General features: G+C 39.0%; 1 protein-coding gene across 1 annotated transcript in view; it reads right to left on the minus strand.

Annotated features, from left to right (window-relative positions):
- Trhde (thyrotropin-releasing hormone degrading enzyme) overlaps positions 1 to 22,548 on the minus strand; it is a 404,767-nt gene that overhangs the window by 380,376 nt on the left and 1,843 nt on the right. Inside the window, 1 exon segment of the mRNA NM_001108991.2 lies at positions 9,973 to 10,246. Within this exon segment, the coding sequence (NP_001102461.1) occupies positions 9,973 to 10,246 (274 nt within the window).

Below are 22,548 nucleotides of genomic sequence, written 5' to 3' on the forward strand. Positions count from 1 at the left end.
CATCAGTACTATCTCCTTATTTTTTTAAAGGTTCAAACTCAACACCTACCTATATAACCTGCCCATGTTGCTGCAGACCTCACTGGATTACCCAAATCTGAATCAGCAATCTCTCTCATCTAGGAGAAGTGATCTATGTCATAGTCCCAAGATAGACATGCATGTGACTTCACGTCACTCAGTCAGTACAAACCCACCCATTATGTGAGTCCAAGCTCTCACTGGCTGATCATAGTACTTTGACTTAGTTTCCTTGCATAGAAAGCAATGATTACCGCCTTTCTGAGTGCTATGATCTACCTCATCCCTTTTGCCTCATACTATTTTCTCCAGAACCTACAGTCAGGAATGGATCCTTTTCCTCTTCTGCATCTCAACTCTGTTTCCTCAGGCTATTGGTTGACATTTCCCTGCAGAGCTCCCTATGGGCGATACACCTGTCTTTCATCATTTACTCTTTAAATTTCAATATTTATAAGAATTGCTCCTAGGGAATTTTCAGGTCCCACATTTTAACCTAATAAAAAGGTCTTGGAAACCCTTGACATTGTGACATCTCTCAAGAAATCCATTATTTGGATATCTAGTAGAATTCTACTGAGAACATGCCATCTTAGACATAAAATAGGAACTGCTGATCCTACAAAGGTCAGTAAAAATACCTTCTAGAGAAGCAACCCAGGCCACTAGATAAAGTGACAGACAGCAGAACAATGCCTATAAGACATGAGCAAACAAACTATTCTAAGAGTACCAAGGAAGGATTAACTCTCCTGGCGTGGGCAGAAAGCATTGCCTAAGGTTCCTAAATAGGTTGTAGTTCAACTCCTTTGTTACTATTTCTTTTCCTTTCTCTATGGGCTATTATTACATTTGTAATGCAATCAAACCAGAATGTCCAATGACAACAGAGCTCCTAATATTTTAAGTCCACTACAATATATGCTTAGGTTACATACAGCATAAAATCCCAATTTTGTTTTTGCCAGAAAACTACACAGAATGGCAATCCCACATTTGAAATGTATAGTCAGAATCCTGCAGTAGAAGAATGAGCATCAGAAATGTGCATTATTTGAACATGCATATCCATTCATAGATATATACATGTGTACAAACATGTTATATATACCTTCTGGTTTTTGTCAGTCTAAACAATAAAAACTAAACTTCAGATTTTGGGCAAGTATAATATATTGGTAGCCAAACAACCTTCACTAGGAATTTCCTTTTTTATTGAAGAAGATATTAATGTCCCTATTTGCCACAGGGTACTCTATAAGCAACATCTGCAGTTGGTTATCTGGTGCAGGCAAAGGCAATTAATATAGTCACCATGAGTTTTAGAATTAATAAGTATCCCTTAATGACACAGCAATATGGAAAACACACAAACTTAGAGCATATAAACCAAAAAAACGCAAGGGAGTCTGTCCCCAGAAAGAGACAAAATAGCAGGTCAGATTGTAATCCCAGCACTCAGGAGCACAGTACAGAGAGTTAAAGGATAAATTCAGTAACAGGTTCAAGGCCAAAACAAGAGAGAAAGAGACAGACAGAGAGAGAGAGAGAGAGAGAGAGAGAGAGAGTATTCTCCAATCTATTTCTAATATATTTTTCCTTCTTACTTGATCTTATTTTGTTGCTTGCTGATAACACACACACACAAGCACACACACACACACACAAGCACACACAAAAAAACTTTTACACATTTGTTAGGTTTGCTACTTTGTTTTATTTTGTTTTGCTACTTTTTTAATTGGTTGGTTGGTTGGTTGGTTGGTTGGTTGGTTGGTTGGTTTGGATTTTGGTGTTTTTGAAACAGGGTTTCTCTGTGTAGCCCTGGCTATCCTGGAACTTATTCTATAGACCAGACAGTCCTTGAACTCAGGGATCTACCTGCCTCTGACTCCTGAATGCTGGGATTAAAGGTATGAGCCACCAATCCAGGCTACACAATCATTTTTAATAGAGTAAATACGTTAGCCTATAAATCATGTTTCTAAAAGCTTAGTTTTAGAGAACAAAAATGCTTTTGTTGCCATGATGATTTTCAAGGAAAGAGCATGCCAATTGGTTCCACAGCACCAAACTGTCAGCTCAGAAAACATACATACAAATAACATTACATACATTGAATAGGTTATATTTATGAATATATACATATATGCATATGCATATGCAAACATACACATATGCAATAAAAATTTACATAAAAGAGGCCATTAATTTGAATGGGAGAGGGGAGAGGAATATGAGAGGGTTTCGATGGAGGAAAGGAAATGGAGAAAAGTTATAATTATATTATAATGTCAAAAATAAAAATTAAACACAGTGAATCTGTAGCGTAGGTTACAGTCATTCTTGATTATTTGATCTGTGGCTTCTCCAAGGTCTCTTTTTCCTATTTCATGTCCCTCACCAAGTTCTACTATTTCCTCCCTTCAAATGTCTTTCACATTTATTATGTCTTATCTACTTCCAACTGTATCCACATTCAACTCTAACTGCTACTGTACTCCAATCTGTCTTTGTTTAAAGTACTCTAGGTTCCAGTCTCCTCCTAACAACATATATTGCACATTGTGTGCATGGAGATTATCTAATAATACACAGTAAATATAATAGCTTATAATTATCTAATAGTCTAATAATATCATGACCTGAGCTTTTAACTTTCCAGTGTCTCTTTCTGTTGACGAAGTGAAATGTTAAAAATTTAACCAGCATCAAGTTCTTCTACAACTTGGCTTCAACATGCCACTCAAATTTAGGTACCACATCTCCCTTTTAAGATATCTGAATGTCATCTATTTAAATGAGAATGAGTACTATGTTAAGTACTAAAATTATGGTTTTATATACTTACCTCTTATAAGGTCAATAACAACTGTGATAGTCTTAAAAGGGAGCTTCAAATTCTGTGACACTATTCCCATTGAAAGACACCATGTGCTACTTCCCCTAGAAAATGAGGCAAATGACTACTGGCTCACATACCACACAGAAGCAACACTGTTCAAATTCTTAGAATGAGTCAGACAGAGCATTCAGCCCATCTTGCAAAAAGAAAAGAAGATAAAGAAGATGGTAGTGAATGTAATCAATAAAATCATTAATAATAGAACAAGTGGATCATGTAACCTCTTGGGAAAGCTGGAGTCACAATTAACTAGTCCACCAACATGAGGCCATCTGCCTCAGTGCCTACAGGTTAGCGTCGTGGAGAAATGAAGAGTAAATAGCCCATATGTAAACTCTAACTTGAGATTCCATGACCGTCAACATTAAGTAGAGACACTTAGTAGAGACGCTCTTGCTCTGACCCCAGCTCTTAAGATAGACCCAGGAAATGAGCCAAACCCCCAGACCCTGTGAAACAGGGATAAGTCATTATGGACTCAGTATTTTTTTTTTAACTCTTGACTCAGAATCAATGAGCAGAATTATTTTATTGCTAATTCTTAGAATGATATCCAAATCAGCAGTATTAACTTGAACCAATTTTGGAACTAAAACCTTTTCATAAAAAAATTTAGAAACATGAAGCATTACTTTGGGACTAGAGAGTGTACAACAATTGGCAAACCCTGGAAATGGGAGGGGTGAGCAGAAGCCTGTGGACCTCAGAGAGGTGGTTAGCAAGGACTCAAAGGATACTTACAGTGAGTGTTTTTTTTTTTTATAGTGAGTGTTTTTAGAAGCTGGGTAGATAGTTCACTGGGCAAAATGGTTCCTATGATAGCATGAAAACCTTAATTCAGATCCATAACAACCACATAAAAGCCAGGTATTATAAATGTCTGGTTTTCAGAGACAGGCGTATCCCAAGGGTTCACTGGCCAAACATTCTAGGTGAGATGATAATCTCCAGGTGCAGTGAGAGTGCCTATCTGTCAAAAAAAATGAACAATAGAGGAAAATATTCAACAATTTGTGCCCCCAATGTGTGCACATATGGATGAATAAATCTGCACATATACTTGACCGCAAGTACACACACACACACACACACATATGTATATACCATAATACATATAAAAAATAAGCAGAAAAAATAAGCAGAATAAAGAATGGCTTTTGTTATACACTACAAGAAATGATTGCTGCTTGGTTATCTTAAGTACCAAGGAAAATATGGAATGCATCTACAGAACTAAAATTTTTTTAGCAAAAAAACGTGAACGCAGTACCTGATTCTTCTCACTAGCTTTGAGTTTTATAAAAAGAGATGACGTAAAATTAAGAATTAACTGTCTAATCTTAACAATAATTTAGAAGTAGAAAAGAGCTAATTTAAACAGTTTCTCTCTCTCTTTTTTAGCCTCATTAGATGGAAGATTATCAAAGTAAAGAACAGTTTTCAAGAAAATAATAATAATATAGATCACCCTCATGAAACACAGCCTGAGGCTAAAGCAAGAGCCACTGTTCTCTAAGCCCTCAGATCCTCTTGAAGTAGTACCCCAAGGCTTTCTCAAAGAGAAGTGTCTTTACAAAAATTATAAAGGCATGTCTCATGAATTCCCTGTGTTAAATAATGAGTATATGAGAATCTTTATTCCACAAAGCCTCTACACAGAAAAGGTTTATCTTAAAGACATCTATGGGTTTAGTCTTGTCTGAGAGAATGGATATAGCCTGATTGATTAAAATCCAATAATGATTTTCATAAGTATACTTGCTTAGCAGTAAAGTTACAGAGCTTGTGGAATTCAGTTTTGCCCATAGAAGAATGGAGCTGAGGTTATCCTGTTGTAAATACAAGCTATTCAGTATTTGGAAAAGAAATTCTTCAAAGGCAAAATTAAAAGCCCAGAGGATGATGTTAAATGCCCAGAAAACAACTCACAGGGAACAGCACTGAGACCTCGCTGAAGAATTGGTAAGACTAACCAGTTGGATTTCGGGCTTGCTTCAGGACATTGACTACTGGGGTTTCCTGTCATTTTCTGTTCTGCAATACAAATGGCTACTACAATCATGTTCTAACCTTACAGTGCCTCTGGGTTGTAGGATATGGAAGAAGAATGAACTACTTGATTTTCTTCAAAACAGGTCTTCAGGGTGAGAAGGGATCTGCCCAAGAAGTCAATCTGAGTGACCTTGTCTGTGCCTGGGTCTCAGCCAGCTTGTAAGATTGTGGATCTGAAATATAATTGTGATGGTATTAACAGGATGATGCCCATTATAGGGTATATATTCTATGTGTGTGGGCTAGATGTAATTCATGAACAGAGAGTGTAGACTGTTAATTTTGAAACAAGACCAAAAAATATCAGTATTCCTTCCTTCAAGCGCTGGCAGGCATGCATGCTTCTGTTGAGCCTAGACTACCATTAGTAACTCATTTCTGAAAAACACTGTGCACAGCAATAATAAAGTCTGACATCAGAAACAACACCATACAGCTCTCACATAGCTAATTAGGACATTTACTTTTGATGTTTTGTCCTGGATAATTTTGTGTCAACTGTGACACAGGCTAGAGTCATCTTTGAGTAAGGAACCACAGTTGAGACCATGTCTCCATCAGACTGGGCTATAGAAAAGTCTGTGGAACATTTTCTTGATTGGTAATTGATACAGAAGAGGCTACCATTGATATAGATGGTAGTACCACCAGGGCTGTCCAGGGTTCTGTAAGAAAGCAGGGTGAGCAAATATGAGAAGGTAGCCAGTAAGTAATAGTCCTTCTTATCTGCTGTGTGAGTTCTTGCATTTGGGTTCCTGTTCAATTTGAGTTCCTGCCTTGGTTTCCCTCAATAGACTAGAACTCTGGATACGTGATCCATATAAACCCTTTCCTTCCCAGCACTAGAAGCCCTAACTGAAACAGTATTATCAACTATCATGTAAGAAATTGAATCTCTCTAATGCTGCCATATTTTTAAGCAATTCTGGGTCATGCAGACACCACACGCCAATGCCATGGCCCACAGCTCCAGCTGACCTCTCAGGACACAAATAATAAACCTTCAAATACCAGCTCAGGTGATTCTGTCCCTGACTCTAAGAGGCAAGACATCATGTTGCCCCATCTGAGAGCCAGACAACACTAAGCAAAGACAAGTTGTTCCCACTGTGTGCTTCAACTCCATACCACGAACATTACTATTGACATAATAAAACCGTCATATAAGGGAAACCCATCTTATAGTAGCTTGTTTTGCCAAGACAGGAATGAAAATAGCACAGTAAAGGAAGAAGACATACTTTCAGTTCCCAAACAAGAAAACTAGAAAAGGGAGAGATTAAATAATGAATTAAGTCATGGAGGAGCAAGGCAAGAATCCAGGAACAGATAAATCTGATGATAAAACCCCATCTGTAGTCATTCTCCCACACTAATTTCCATACAGACTTCCTACCTCTATATCTTCCCCTGATAACATTTCCCCAACTAAGCACAGCATGCACATAACATCTTCTTCCCTAAGACCAAGTCATCATTCAGAATATTACTCCATTCTCCTTCATGAGACACATCCCTATACTGCAATTGTTAGCAATTTCTTTGTCTTCCAATGGGCTTTGGATTTTTTTCCTCCTACTGGACAATTAATGAATACTAGTGGTACTAATTCATATTGGTGACTGTGTTCTCCTTAGGTGCAGTGCCTGATTATCCTCCTGAATTGTGCTCCCAGATTAAGGCTAAAATCTCACTGTATACAGGATTGCAGGAGGTATTCTACAACTCTGAAACAAACTGAGCACAAAAGAACACAACTGATCTGAAGACTGTTGCCAAGAGAAATAAATGGCAAATGTAAATTGACTGCTAATCGCCTAATTTAGGCGTCAATCACCACCATACATGCTACATGTGTGAATGCTGCTGCTTCTCATTAGAACACAAGATCCCTAGAAGCAACTAGGGTTTTACTATTTTCTGCAGGATGACCACAGTGTACAACAGTATCTGATATCTGGCCCATAAATGTCTGTTGGAGAAGAAAAGGAATGACCAAGTACTACAGAAAACAGATGTGAGTCAAATGTTATAAGATCTTTCAATTCTTCAAGAGAAGCCAGAAGTTATTTTATGTGCAACCTCTCAATTCGAAAACATTAACTACTATTTAGAAAAAAAATGTTAAGCTGTTTTAGAAATGGATAAACGCAATGCATTTGGAGACTAGGATTAAATATCTAATTTGCATTGGCAACCCCCATACAAGAGGGGGGCATCTTAGATTCCTGTTTGTAATTATTTCAACCAGTGTTATACAAAGTTTAGGCAGTTTTCAATGCAGATGATGATGGTGACGAGGCTTGCTGTAGTATTCGAATCCAGGCCACTGTGAGAGTCAGCTCCTTGTTATTAATCTGCTTCTCAATTTCCTTCCTCACAGCTCAAACAAAACTGCTGCAGCTTCTCAGTGGATATGACCACCTGGACCTCCCCAGACCATCCCACAACCAAGATGCTAGAGCGAAATCTCTTCTCGTTCCAGATGCTAAGGGTTGAGAAATGCCATTCCCACATGCCCTGCAGTAATAAAGGGGAAAGTCAGTGAGAAGAAAAACAGATTGGATTTCAAAGGGGTGACAGAAAAAGAGAGTGGAGTTTCAAACTGTATTTCCACAGTTGATAAACAAGGGCTCCCTATGGCCGTTCTGTTTTTCTTTTTACTGATTGTGGTATTTTTAGATTATACAGTCTGAATTTTTCTTTCAGCTGAACTTTACAACGTTCTCTGCTACCAATGCTTTATCTTTTCCACATTAAAATTACGAAGTGTAAGTGTAAAAAGTGTTTACTGACAACTTAGAGATTCTTAAGAATACAAAGTCACATCTAAAAACCTTGAGTGGTTTTACAAAGGGATCACAGCAGCACACATGGTTATGTGGGGTTGAGGATACTTTTAAGGTCCTCTAAAGAAAACATACTAGGCAGAAGCACTTCTAGGGTACTTTATGCTAGCTAAGCCACCGAGAGTCAGTCATCAACTTTTGAAGACACATAAGGAGATGAGATGTGTTCATGTTCCTTTGTGTCCTTTCCTGTGGTCCAAGGAATACAGCCTTGAAGTGTCCGTAGCAGAAACCAACAAGCATCAGAGGAATTCAACATTTCAAATTATTGTAAGTCCGAAAGACTAACATGCCGGCTAGGCCTCTACACTCAGCATTAAGGGTATTATTTTAATGATTACACAGATGAATTCACGCTGTAGTTTTTCTATAATGGCATTAATTTTGTATGCAAGCAGATTTTACTTTTTTAAAGCAGGCTCCACAGTGATTTTCAATTAAAAGGAACAGTGAGGAAAAATTCTGTAGCCAAAACTATTTTTCAAAATTTAGGTTATTATAGAGCTATGAATCTCTACAGATTAAAAACATAACTTTCTATTCACTTATCGTGTTGTGTTCAAGGAAAATGGAATGTAGGAGCTATGTGATGGAGAAGACTGCAAGGTGAATTCTCTCAAAGGCACACAGGTCAAATGGTAAAAGAGTCCCTGGATACAGGAGAGAAAGCCTAAACCTTAAGGACAAACTAAGAGATTTGACTTGTGGGTTTTTTTAACCCTGGAAAGTTTATTCACTCTATTTAAACCCAACTACTCTTGTGGGAAAAGGAGAAACACAGTGCTTTTATAATTGATGTGAAATTTAAAATAGATGCATAGCTATTGTGAAAGAAATTGAAGTGAGAAAGAAATTGTTCATTCACAATGGCTTAGTCTTTCATGGCACAGCGCAGTAGGAACATGCTTAGAACATGCTGATGTCACTAAAGAGGGCAGCAAAGTAAGCCACTGAATATTTGTCATAAATTTAGTGCAGACAATCCCTGCAGTACCTCACATTACCTACGAAGAGTAAATGAAATAAGCACACAATGTAGGTTAACAGCTATACTAAAGTTTCTTGGATTTTTAAAATATGCTAAGTATTATAAGCAAATGTAAGCATATACAATGTGGTGGTTTGAAGGAAAATAGCCCCCTTGGGCTCCTAGCAAGTGGCACTATGGACCCCCAGTGTAGGGGATTGTTGGGGGGGTGGTGATGGGAGGTGGTAGTGGGGGGTGGGTGGGAAGGGAACACTCATATAGAAGGGGAGGGGGAGGGTTAGTGGGCTGATGAACAGGAAGCTGGGAAAGGGAATAACATTAGAAATGTAAATAAGAAATACCCAATTTAATAAAAATGAAAAAAAGAGGTGTGGCCTTGTTGGAGGAAGTGTGTCACAGGGGATGGGATTGAGGTTTCAAATGTTCAAGCCAGACCCAGTGTCACTACCTGTTGACTATTGATCCAGATGTAGAACTCTTGGCTCCTTCTCCAGCACCAGGTCTGCCTGCATGCTGCCATGCTTCCCACAAAGACAATAATGGACTAAACCTCTGAAACTGTAAGCCGGCCCCAACTGAATATTTTCCTTATTAAGAGTTTCCATAGTCATGGCATCCCTTCACAATAATAGAAACCCTAACTAAGACATATAAGAACTGAACAAAAATTTTCATGGAAAGGACAAATACCAAGTGGGTTCCTCATGGAGAGGGCAAGGCAGTGAGGTCGAGAATTAATGTTCAGGGACTTTAATTCTGTTATATATGATTTTCTTCCTCCTCAGATATGGCTACTAAGCATGTGGAGTCCATTGTATCATTTGTCACGTTTTCTATACATTCGCGAGAAATCATTAATAGAAAGAAGCAATAGGAATCAATTCTTGAAAAGGCAAGAATTGTTTTAGGCATACCCAGAAAATGCACCCAGGAAAACAGGGGATAAGGATGGGTAGAGGAATAGAAAATAGAGTGTTAGCGGGGTGGGGAAATAGTTCCTGTTTAACTTGGAAACGAGGATTACATTTAACCTCCGATAGCTAAAGACTTTGGTTTGTCAGGTGTGAAGACACTACGAGCAATGCCTCTTATCCTAGAAATCAGGTTACTTTACAGGGTGTACATTATGCAAACATCATTAGGCTGAAAATACTTACTACAACCCCACTCTTGGTAGTAGTTTCTCTGTATGTGAAGTTGCAAATCGCCCAGGCTAAATAATATGTGGACATGAGAGGGGTCTGTGAAAAGTGATCTGTTACCCATCCATCTTCCTCAAACACAGATGTTTCCACGGGCATGTTGGAGAGAGACAAATAGGTTGCTTGATGTTTGATGCTGATTTTGAAAGTGGCCTTGTAGATTGGTTCATCAAAACATGGAAATGCCTTCCTGGCATGTGTAGGTGAAAACTGAGTAACACCGAGGAATCTGGAAGAGAAACAAAAAGGAGAAGATGACATACCAGTTACATGTATTGCTTCCATTCAAGAAATGGCCCCCATTGCATACCTCGCATGGCATATTTTGATTAATCTGAAAATATACATTTTTCTGAATTGTGCTTTCATTTGTGAATAACATAAAAAATGTATAATGTACTGCCCTAAAAATAAAGGTTCTTTAGGGAAGTTTTTGTCTCTGTTAAAGTAAACTGGATAAACCCGAGCCGTACTTGTTGGATGAAACAACTACACTCTACAGAGAAACAACTCGCAGGCACATTGGCAAACACTGAGGAATAATGGCTCTGTTATTGTGTATATCACATTCCTCCCTGAAGCCTAGGGCATGCAGCATATACAGATAATAAAACTGAGATCTAAATGCTGTCCTCAAATGGCAGGGAATGCTTGCAGGCTCTCACTGGGAAATATCCATACCCTAAAAATTGAAATCATGAGATCCACCTATGGCAAAATAAATGGCTTTGAAAACCATTAAATCTTGGTGTGGATTCTGGCTCCAAAATTTCTTTTACCCATGCCAATTTTAATGATTCTAAAAACTTCCTCCAAATAAAGAAATGCTCAAGTCTAACTTCAAAAGTATTTTAAAGCTCAAATGGGGGGATAAAAGGGTGTAAATCCCCATCGCTGTGAAGAGCTACAGCAGGCAGGCAAAGGGCAGCCATCACGGGCTCACAAGACCTTCACCCTTCCTTACCTCCGTGATTTACAGTTAAAATGCACAGTCTGGAGACTGATGACTTTTAGAAGAATGGTTCATCTTATACATGGATTTGTCTTGTTTGCTTGGTTTGTTTTGTCAGTTTTCTTTCTGGGGCGGGGGGGGGTGAGTTTATGTTACCCACATCAGCTGAAGTCCAGAAAAATTACTCTGGCATGATGGAATTTGAGATCTGTGGTAAGGTGAGACCATATTTATACACTTTTTATTACAGTATTGTATTGGAATGCTTTATTTTATGGCTAGCTGTTAATCTCTTAGTATTTCTAACATAGAAATTAAATTTTATCATAGATGTGTACACACTGGAACAAATATAGTATATATAGTGCTCAGGACTAGCTATGACTTCAGGCATTCACTGAGGGTCTTAGAATGTGTTCCTCCTAAACCACTACCCAAAGAGTACGCATGGACAGACCCATGGCTCCAGCTGCATATGTAGCAGAGGAAGGCCTTGTTGGGCACCAGTGGAAGGAGAAGCCCTTGGACCTGCCAAAGCTGGACCTCCCAGTGTAGGGGAATGTCAAGACAAGGAGGAAAGAAGGTGTGGGTAGTTGGGGGCGGGGAACACCCTCATAGAAGAAGGGTGAGGGGGGATGGCATAGGGTGTTATGAATGGGAAACTGGGAAAGGGAATAATATTTGAAATGTAAATTAAAAAATCCAATAAAAAAAGAATGTGTTCCTCGTATGTCATGGCAAACTATTATGATACATACATAATACATACATACATACACACATGTATATAACATAAATATGTAAAGACAAGCACATATACATCAAATACATACAAGTTTTCTGATACGGCTGTATTTCCTTAAAACTAATTAGAGGACACTTCAACATGCTTTCATAGTCTACAGTTACAAATGGAAGACACTTAAGTACCTTAGGAACATTCCTATAATTAAGAAATAACATAATAAAAGCTGAAGAGTTTGGCTATGAGATTTTCTGTAACGCACGTCAGCATGAGACACTTCATAAGACATTAATAAGTTCTCAAGATTTTTCGTTCAAAGGTTCTTTCTTCTCTAAGTAGATCATCACCATGCCCTACCCTATAGCTCAGAGTATATGTGGCCAATATTGCATGATATTCTTTCCTATAGAACTCAAACGTGGCTTTACAGCTGAGTCTCTGCATGTAATACAGGAAGATGTTGGCCGTCACTACTTGAGAGCATCCTGAGTTTGACTTACTATCCAATCTCTATATGTTGCCATAGCTATCAGATCTTACTGGCTATCTCAGGGAAAACCATGAGGTGTAAATATTCACACCGTTTTTAAAAGTATGGAGTCCAAACTTACTACCATTTATACATCTTAAAGTTTCACTTTTGAAATAAAGCTAAAGGAAGGGTTTTTTAAATTGATTGTTTAGGAAGGGTTGAAAGTTTCTTTCAAATAGCACTAGGCTTCCACATACCAGACCTGGCTAAGTCATTTAACTGCCCAGACTTATTTTCCCATTAGTAAAAAAGAAAATATTGTTTTCTTGGCCTTTCTCACTAAACTGCCAAAATGATAAAATGCAATAATATGTGGGAAAGAAGTTTTAGTTATAAATCTTCATACAAACAAAGGATTAAAGGTGGAAGAAATATTAGAAATAAATTATTCCACTCCTATAAATTGCTAAAATAAAAATGTACACCCATAGACACACAGGCAATTATACCAAAGCTAGGCCTAGAATTCACATAGTCTCTATCTAAATAAAAACTAAATACATTCTAAAAGCAAATAAAATTAATTTTTATCTTATAAAGTGGTTGAATTCAACTCTAGGTAATTATGAATATCCTTTGAAAATGTAGGTGGATCATAACTCCTTTCTGGGTATGTTCTGCTGATGGTAATACAGTTCTGCACGATGTCATGCCAGCACCTTTATGTTAAAATGCACTCACTTCCCACACTTTATATCACATAGTGCTTGAAAATCTTATCTTCCAGCTTATTAATTAAAAAGAAAAAAAAACTACAGGGCTTAGTTTTTCTCTCCTGGGGCTATTTCAAAGATACGGTAGAATTGCATATGTGAGAAGAAATACTTCCTTTTTGCACTCAAGTATCTGAGAACTTCAGTTTCAATCTTTGAATAAATAGATGTATTCTTCTGTGTGAAACGTCTCACTGTACTGGGTACTTGGATTATTTTTAAGAAGACACAGTCATTTGTTCGTAAAGTCTTTATAATCAAATTAAATGTGTGTGTACAAGTGCAGACACATACACAGAGAGACAGAGGGATGGAGGGAGGGAGGGGGAGGGAGGGGGGATGGAGGGAGGGGGAGGGAGGGAGGGAGAAGGAGAAGGAAAACTGAGAGTAACAGAAAAACAAATCTGTAAGAATGCATCATCAAAGACACTATAATGAAAATGTATCCACTTTTCATTAAAAAGTAAAAGATGTCTTTGGCATTAAGTAAATAAAGGGTAGGAATTTATTAAACGTAAAGATCTAAGTACATCTTAGCCCATACAAAATTAATAATACAGATATTTATGCACAGGAAACACGTTGTGCAGCCTTTTTTTGCCTTACTTGGTAAATATTGATAGGGGTGGTAGCCCTTTAAGTCAGGGTTGAAAAGAGCTATCAAGATCATCCAGCAGCTTTTTCCTGTAATTAATATTCTTAATGAATTCATACACACAGAATATATCTATGCAAAGAGGGCCACCATATATTCTGATAATGTCTAAATGAGGAAATACCAATTTCACAGTCTGGCACCTGAGGATGCTTGCGATTGAATTTTAATTCAGTATTTAGGAAAATCAAAAGAGGTCCCTTGGTAAAGAAAGCCAGCTAGGCTGGGTTGCATTTAAAGTCTTTTCTATATTCAAGATCTCATAACTAGAGAACTAGAAATAAAAAGTCCCCAAATAATGGATTTTTCTTTTTAAAAAACAATAAATTTCACTGCCAGTAAATAGATGGTGCATGGTCTCCAAAGTGTTTGCTCCTCTCAATCAATTCAAAGTTTGGGAGAAAAAAGAGAAATATATATGGCTTTTATTTTTTCTGTAAGGAGCGTCAACCATGACACTATATCTAAATACAAACTTAAACAGGTATTACACCGAAACCTAAGGCAAACAAGGAAAACATATGAAGTTGTATTTTCTTAGACAGGTCTTCTTGGCCTTGACATTACAGGCATTTTATTTGCCTTCCCACTACAGCCAGTGGAATCTTCTGTCCTGGGTTCAGAGGATCAAAGCTCTGAACACTGACGCTTTTCTCTGGAGTAAAGAGACCTCAGCTGGGAACGAAAAGCCCCAATTACTCCAAGTCTTTCTGGGTAAAGGAGCATGAGGATTGTCCTGAGAACTTGGATGAAGTTTAAAGATCAGAAGTGAATGGATCGTAAGCGGACCATAGTGAACACAAAAAAAGTCCTTTTAGAAAGAGTTCGACACGTATGTGGAGCTGCTACTGTTCTTCAGGCTCTGGTCCTATCGAGCTTCAGTGTCTACCTCTCACTGACCTCACCCTGATATTTCTCTTCTCTGACAGTCAGGACCAGTTTCAGACAGACGCCCTCAACCGAGAGCAGTACCTGTAGGATTTTTAGAAACATAATTTCATCTCCACTGTGTACATTTCATGATCATCTTCAATTGGGGGAAAAGGAGACTTCTTGCTCTCTGTCATTTAAAACATCAAAGGGGCTTTCTAGAAAGGGTTGGTTTAGAAAAGAAAATAATGATTTTTGGTCCCTGAGTTAATTTGAGGTGAGTTTGAGGTAGTGGCAGAATGCCAAGCATGAGAAACACAAGAAATTAATTAACATATAAAACCACTTTTAAAAACAGCATGGGTAGGAGACACACACATTGTACTCATACACACACGCACACACACACACACACACACCTACACACTTACATACACATAGACACAGAGACATACACACACAAACGTGTACTCACATAAAAAGAGCAAAAAGAAAAACAAAAGAAAAGAAGACAAGGACAAGTGTCTCATTGTCTATTTTCCTCTCGATCTCCATTTTTTTAAAAAAATGTCATTTTTATCTTTTAATGAATCTGCTTATTAGCATAAAAAATGCCACTCCCCAAAGAGACAGTCTAGAAGTGTCATTCCAAGAATATCACTTTAGCATAACTAGAAAAATGTAAGCAGCATGCATGTATTTTAATTCTCGGCTATCTAAAACAAATTATTTGATTTTTCTCAACAATTTGTCTATTTGACATTTTGACATAAGAGGGAGGGCTCAGATCTCTGCGTTGCCTTCGAAGGGTACAAAGAATTGATTTCTTATTCCTGCGGAAGTTCGCCAGGCAAGCTACTTGTGTCAAGTCATTATAATAACATTTAGCAGAGGCAATGCATTAACGTTGGTTGATATTGCCAACAAATTACAGTATGTGATACAAAACAGTTTCTGCTCCATTATTTTCGGTTTGCCTTTTTCATAAAGGTAAAATATGCAGAGAACGCTAGCATTTGCATAACACTTAGCATGAAGATTGATTCATGACTTTTCAATTACAATCCAACACAACCCAGAGAACTCCACGCACGACGACAGCGCACAGTTGCAAGGTTGTCATTCGGGCCTCATCTATGTGCTCAGCACATATCATGCAGGGAAAGGATATTTTTAAGATTTATTCACTTTTTAAACCTCATGTGAATAGATGCTTGCCCACTGGTATGCCTTCAGGAGGGTGTCAGAGAACAGGAGTTACAGTGAGCTGCTATGTGGGTGCTAGGAATTGAACCCCGGTCCCCTGGAACAGCAGACAGTGCTCTTAACCACTAAGCCTTCTCTCCAGCCCCCCAACAGTCATTTCTATAGCAACCGCTACTGCATTCCAGTGTCACAAGAGTTCAAGGTCAGTCACAAAAGCCGCCAACCCAAGTCAGTCACCGCTCACCACTGTGACTGCTCTGTCACCTGGTCTTAGAAGCCTCACGTGCCCTTTGAGAGTCCGCCAACTGACAAGGTCACAAAAGTTGCACGAGTACCATTTCAAGTTTAGGTTGTTAATCAAAATGCAAATTGTTACTCAATGACAAAACATTTTAAGCCAAAATGGGTCTTTGTTTAGACTGTGTGTTTTTATGTACTTCAATGAGTCATTAAACCTCTGCCACTTCGGAAGGGAAGCACTCCTGCTGAATATTCAATGCTCTGAGCAAGCGTGTAGTCTATTTTTTAAATAACCATTTCAGTAAACTAAAAACATAATGCAATAATGCCAGCAATATGTATGTAGGAAGTGGTGCATATGTGAATAATTCGTGTTATAAAAACAGAGCATAATACTCGTAATTGCTTTCCCGTTTATGTAGTACTAAATACTCTTATCAAAATCGAGTACTGAGTACTGGGTTGGCATTGATGAAGAGTACTACAATGCACTAAGATTCCTTGGCCAAGTCCTCAGAATAGGTTTTTATAAGAATAAATAAAGTTAGTGTCTGAGATTCACTCAGTTGTAGATTGGAAAGAGGCAAAGCACTGTGTGAGTGCCATAAACCACTGCTACTGTCAAAAGCCACACGAAGTCTTGGGAGCAATACGTAAGCCTGAGACCCAGTGCTCGATAGTTAGCATTTGTCTGCTTCCTATAATGGCACTGCACTGAGACTTCTGTGCTTGGTGGCTGCTGGCTGGCTGCCGCGCCATAAAGAAAGAGTTTTGCTTTTCTTCTGTTAAACAATCGTTTTGCCCCCTTGGTCCTCTCTAGATCACAAGATTTGATCTCAGCCTGGGTTTCTGTCATCTCCATGAAACACTACTACAGTTTTTCTTGTCACTCTTCTCCTATTGGGGCAAGGCTTCGATTCTTCCTCATCATGTTGCCTCCTTGAACTCTGCTTGGGTTACAAAGCAAACAGCAGGCAGAGGAAAGAACACCGTGGCCATTCTTTCACTGTGACCTTTACCCCCGAATACCCACAGGGTGGAAAAACCCCAAAGGAAAACCATCAGTCCTGGGTACCAGCCTGCATAGCAGATTGCTGAACATGAAAATGGTTCAATAACGTTTACTATCCACAGTTCTTACAAACTGTCAGACATGACTTCCAGCGTCCACACACTTGTTGCAACAACTCTATTAAACGGTTTCTTTATCCACAGTTTCCAGAGGAGGACCCCAAACAAAAAACAATGGGAAACTACCCGAGGTCAAAGAAGGGATCAATAGCAGAGGTAGGACACCAAGTCAAGTAGGCAGGTTGAGGAGCCCCTGCTTGAAGAGAGTAACTTTACTAAACAGACAGACAGACAGACAGACAGGCACACACACACACACACACACACACACACACACACACACACACACTCTTTCTCCACAGCAGAACAACAATATCAAATAATAATAATAATATTAATATTAAAATGATACTTTTTCAATTCCTCTGACTGATGTTTGTTTATTTGTTCCCTTTTCATAAGAAAAGGTCTAGACCGTTACAGTAAAGTATTATCCTGGGCGTAGTGCACACTAGGTAGACTCAGGCACACCCTTCCTGCACATTGACAATGGAGCCTCCCCAAGTCAGGACTTTTCAGGCACACCAAGGCCTAGAGGTGGAGAGGGCAGGAAGCCTGGCCCCTGTACCCCACAGCCCCTGCACCCCACCCAGTCCCTGCACCCCACCCAGCCCCTCACTACTTCTACGTTCCGGCCATCATCATCCATCTGTGCCTGTTCATGAATCTTGTGAGACTGTTTGGATAAGCAAGGAGAGAAAGGAGTAATTTTTCATCCTTGAATTTTCCCAGACTCTCCAGTGCTGGAAACCGAGATGGTGAGAGCCTTGAAAAACTAACAAAAATAAGATAAAATAAAAACAGGCAAGATCATATAAGAAATGAAGAGAATAATAATGACATGGGGCTGAGAGTGAGGACGGCAGCAGTGGCTATGCTGGGAGGAACGAATGAGGGTCGTTGCTGCTGGGGTGGTGTAAACGTAAGGACAAGGAGGAATGGCCCAGTTACAGAGGGTGGCACATTGAAGTTTTAAAAGTGAATTGCTGTCTCTTACTGATTTTGTATTACTCTTTGAAACCAGACTTGAAGCGCTGAGTCCTGTGCCGTACACACACACACACACACACACACACACACACACACACACACACACACACACATAAATTAGTAAAAGTTGGTTAAAAGAAACAATACATTGTATGAACCAAGTAACTACTGGAGGAGTCAATAACAGATCTACTCTCATTTGAGAGAGATCCTCAACAGATAGGATCTGTCCCAAGCTGCGCTGAATCAACAAAAACCAAATCCCAACTAATTTACTAATTTAACTTTTTCAAAGGAACCAGGCACTCTCCCACAAATCAAGGTATTCAAATGAGATGGTATTACCAAAATAAATAAATAAATAAACAAAAATACAGACTGGATGCGAGACTTTTTCTATAAGAATGAATGATTATTTACCGACTAGGACGTTGCTGTTGTTGTTGTTGTTGTTGCTGCTGCTGTTGTTGTTGTTGCCTTATGGAGAGCACTTTGAATTATGAACAAAATTTGGTTAAACCTGGATTCAGTTTAACCAAATGGCTATGTGTGTCTGACAGGAATAGATAGGATAGATAGATAGATAGATAGATAGATAGATAGATAGATAGATAGATAGATAGATAGATGATAGATAGGTAAATAGATAGACAGACAGACAGACAGATAGATTTTTCTCTCCATTTTTCAGTTTATAACCTTCTAGAGAAGGAGAAGGGGTCATCTATACCCCCACTTAGTTATGAGAAACTCACCAAAGTGAGTTGAAGGACAGAGGCTTCTTCAACATCAAAACAACATGCTCAGTTTTCTAGCATGCACTAATATCATAATTAGTTGTTAATATAAATATACAAAGCATCTAACTGTGTACAATAAAACCACAAAGGAGTATATGCCCACCAATAAAGAAAATATGTTGCATCCTACAGATTTTGGCAAAATAAATGGCCCCCATTTCTCTTTGAGAACCACAATAATTACTTTTTTTTTCACTTTTTCAGAGATCATGGCTTCTCTCTAAACAATCCTTTACAGAAGGAGAATGTCTATTTTTATTCTGTCTTCTGTCACTTTGGCATATTATAGACCCAATCAAAGTTTGTCAAAGAAAAATAGTCTCCTTTTCAAAAGTGAATAAAATGTTCATTTACTTTGGGTAAATTTCTGCCTTCACTCGGACCATCTGGATCTAAATTAAGGTACCCTACTTTGAACATGGGTGTGCACACCATCTGGCTACCCAAAAGCAGCAATTACTTCAGGTAAATGAACATTTTGCCTAATTCTAAGCAAGTGTATTCTCCTGTAAGAGACGATGGCATAAATACACATCCCTTTTATCTGCCTGTTGCACATGCACTTGGGAAAAAAACCATGTGTTCTGACTAAAGGTGATAATTTCTTGTATGTGTATAAACATCTTAATTTTGGGATACCTTGCTATTTCCAGTGTTCAACAAATGACGGGCTTTCTCCGAGCCAACTGACTAAATAAGTATGGGAGATTTGTCTGTGATTAAGGAACCTTGGGCTTCACTGAGAAGTTTGTCTACTTGTGTGGGGAAACATAGTCTTCCCTGTAGTACAGACTTGGGCACTCTCTAGAATGTAGTAGAGGACAAAAACTTCTGGGGGGTCAAAGGATATAGTACAGCACACAGTCTAATCTCCCCTTGGATAGGTTAGTACACACCCAGAAATCCACCACTGGGTAGTCTAAGGCAGGCAGCTCATGAGCTGCAATCCAGGCATGAGACTCTTTCTCAAGAAAACCAGTGAAAAGGACAGTTCTCTCGTAGGGTCTCTGAGAAATGAAACAAAACTAAGAATGATCAGTTAGTAAGTAGCTATGCTCCCACAGGGCTAGCCAAAGTAAAGGAAGCTGTGGTGTGGCTTTGAAGCATTTCAAGTAACTCAGTGTAACTTCTGCTGGCAGATTAAGTGTTTGTTTTCATTACAAAAATCATCCTATAATTAAATCTGCAAAAAAATGATGATTAACTAAAGATCAAGACATATAATCATTTGTCAAATGAAAATTCTGAGTTCATATCTGTGTCCTTTCAGAAAATGAATTTTCAAATGCCAACAGATGTTGAATTTTTAGGACAAAATCATTATCAACAAAAGGCTATCCTCGGCTAAGTCCATAATATTGGTCAGCATCAATTGAAATCTTCCAAGTAGCTATAATAACAGGAACAACAAAAGTTAATGTATTTAAGGTTGATATACTTTGAAATTATTGGTATACTTGTCAAATTTAATAAGAATATTAATTTTGCCCTATCCTACTCCAGACATAACAGTCGATAAGTCATACCATTCACTTTGCTATTGGGGTTGGAAGACAAAAACTTTCTCTAAGATTGTATTTAGAAATAAATCTGCCCTGAGATTTTGCAAACGCCGAATCCTGCATTCCTTTTGGACAGCACGTGTGCATCATCACGTTTAACTTCCAGCCAGAGTATTTACATCTCTAGGGAAAGCTGAAGGAGAACTTCTGAATACAAACATAAACTGTGGGCACAAGAAATCCGTTACAGGGCAAGCGGAAACATCTGGTCGCTTTTAGAGTCCTCTTAATTTGAAAGCACTGACCAAAACAAGCTGACTTCTGCCAAATACATCTTGGCATGGCTTAAGGAAAAAAAAAAAACCAGACTTTGAGAGGGAGTATCTTTCTCCCCACAGTAAGATTTATTGGTGATGATGTGCAACCCGCTGGACTGACATAGACGTGAAGAACCTGTCTCCAAGCATAGCATGCACATCTGCCCCCTGTGACTTTCTGCATATTTTATATAATTGGAGGCTTAAAAATATTCTTAACCTGTAATCTGTGTTAGAAGTGGTGGCAAAGGGTTTAAATGATCCATACCAGATCTTGGGTATTAAGGGATCAGGAATTTATGTATTAGCTCACAGGAAGCTGTACCTATCACACTACCAAAATATGGAGGGGTTACATGGGGTGACTTCACAGCACCCCATAAATAATAAAACTTTTGTACACTTCCACACTGTGGTGAGATCTTCCCAGCCTCTACCACAATAACAGTTTCTGAGAGTCTCTAAGTACCATGAGCTCTGGTGCAGGGCTGGGCAAACCAAAGTTCAAGTTCCCATTCTCTGAGGACAGCCTGTTGACCTTGAGTGCCCTGGGCTGCTTTGAGCCTCCTCGGCTGTTAAGAGACTAGACTCGGTGAAGGAAAACAGAGGCTCTGCCTCTTACTAATCACTGTCCTACCTATAGGTGATGCTTTCATTTGTGAGTTCAATCTGGTTGTTTGTCTGCTCTGTAGTCATTTAATTATTTGAAGTTATTTTAAATGCAGTGAAAACAAGATTCACCCATCCATTCATTCAACCCCCGTATGTAAAAGCTTAGTACCACAGGACTTTGAAGCACTCCAGGGCAGTCTTGGCTTTGGGTGACATGCTTTCCAAGACCATATTGATCAATCTTATAATGGAAGGGTAGTACTATTATTATCACTAATACAGAATTTAAAATATGAGCTCTGGGGCCAAATTATCTGGGTCTCACTTTGTGATCTAAGCCAAATGACTTTCTGGGGCTTCTATTTTCCCACCTGTGATACAGAATGCTGACGGCTGCATGAACCCCATCGGGATCAAGTAGAACTTAGTTCACCAGAGACAGGCGAGCAATCAGCACTAGAAGCACCTGTCAATCATGAGCAAGAATCATTAGCTTCGACCCTTTCCTCAAACTTTCACAACCGTGAGAACTGTGACTATAGGGACACAAGAACTGTTGATTCTGAAGCCCCAGTCTCTCAAAAAAAAAAAAAAAAACCCTAAGAGAATGTAGCCCAAATCTAACTCAGCAAAGGCGTTGGAGACTAACTACAAGTTTGCCTTCCCTTCTGGGTGTAGTCATTTCTGTTGCCAGCAGCAGAGGAATCAAATGGAGCCAGGAACTCTCAGGAGAGATCAAAGTGCCTCAGAGGTCCCTCTCTGATTTTGATCATGGCAAGTGCCGCTCCAGCCCCTAGTCCTTGCCCCGCCTTACCCTGCAAGTTCACTTTGTGCTCAAAATCTCAGCTTGCTATTTGGGATAACTTTACAAAGCCAAAGCTTGGCTGGGCAGGTTCTGAATCTCCCACAGTCAAGGGAGGTGGGCTTGTCAAGGGGAAGAGGGTGTGTCTATCTTGACCTGGTAGCTGGGTTACTCTGTTACCTGCTCTTTGGTTATCAACTATTTCCCTCCACTGTAACCTGGGAAGTTCTTTTCTGCGTTTGTTATCATTTATGAACTGAAACCTTTAGGGAAATAAGCAAAAGCCCAGATGGCTGCACTGTAAGTCAAGAGGCGCACGGTCCAACCTAAAGGAAAGGAAATTTTCATCTTTTGGTACTGCTGAGTTTGTGGACTTGGTAATGGTGAGAGGCCAGGCATCAGGGGGACCCCTACAGTTGGAGAGGACCATCCCACCTCCTCTTGGCTTCCTTCCCCTAACCCTG

This window comes from Rattus norvegicus, chromosome 7, assembly GCF_021556685.1.
Source record: "Rattus norvegicus strain SHRSP/BbbUtx chromosome 7, alternate assembly SHRSP_T2T, whole genome shotgun sequence".
Taxonomy (NCBI): domain Eukaryota; kingdom Metazoa; phylum Chordata; class Mammalia; order Rodentia; family Muridae; genus Rattus; species Rattus norvegicus.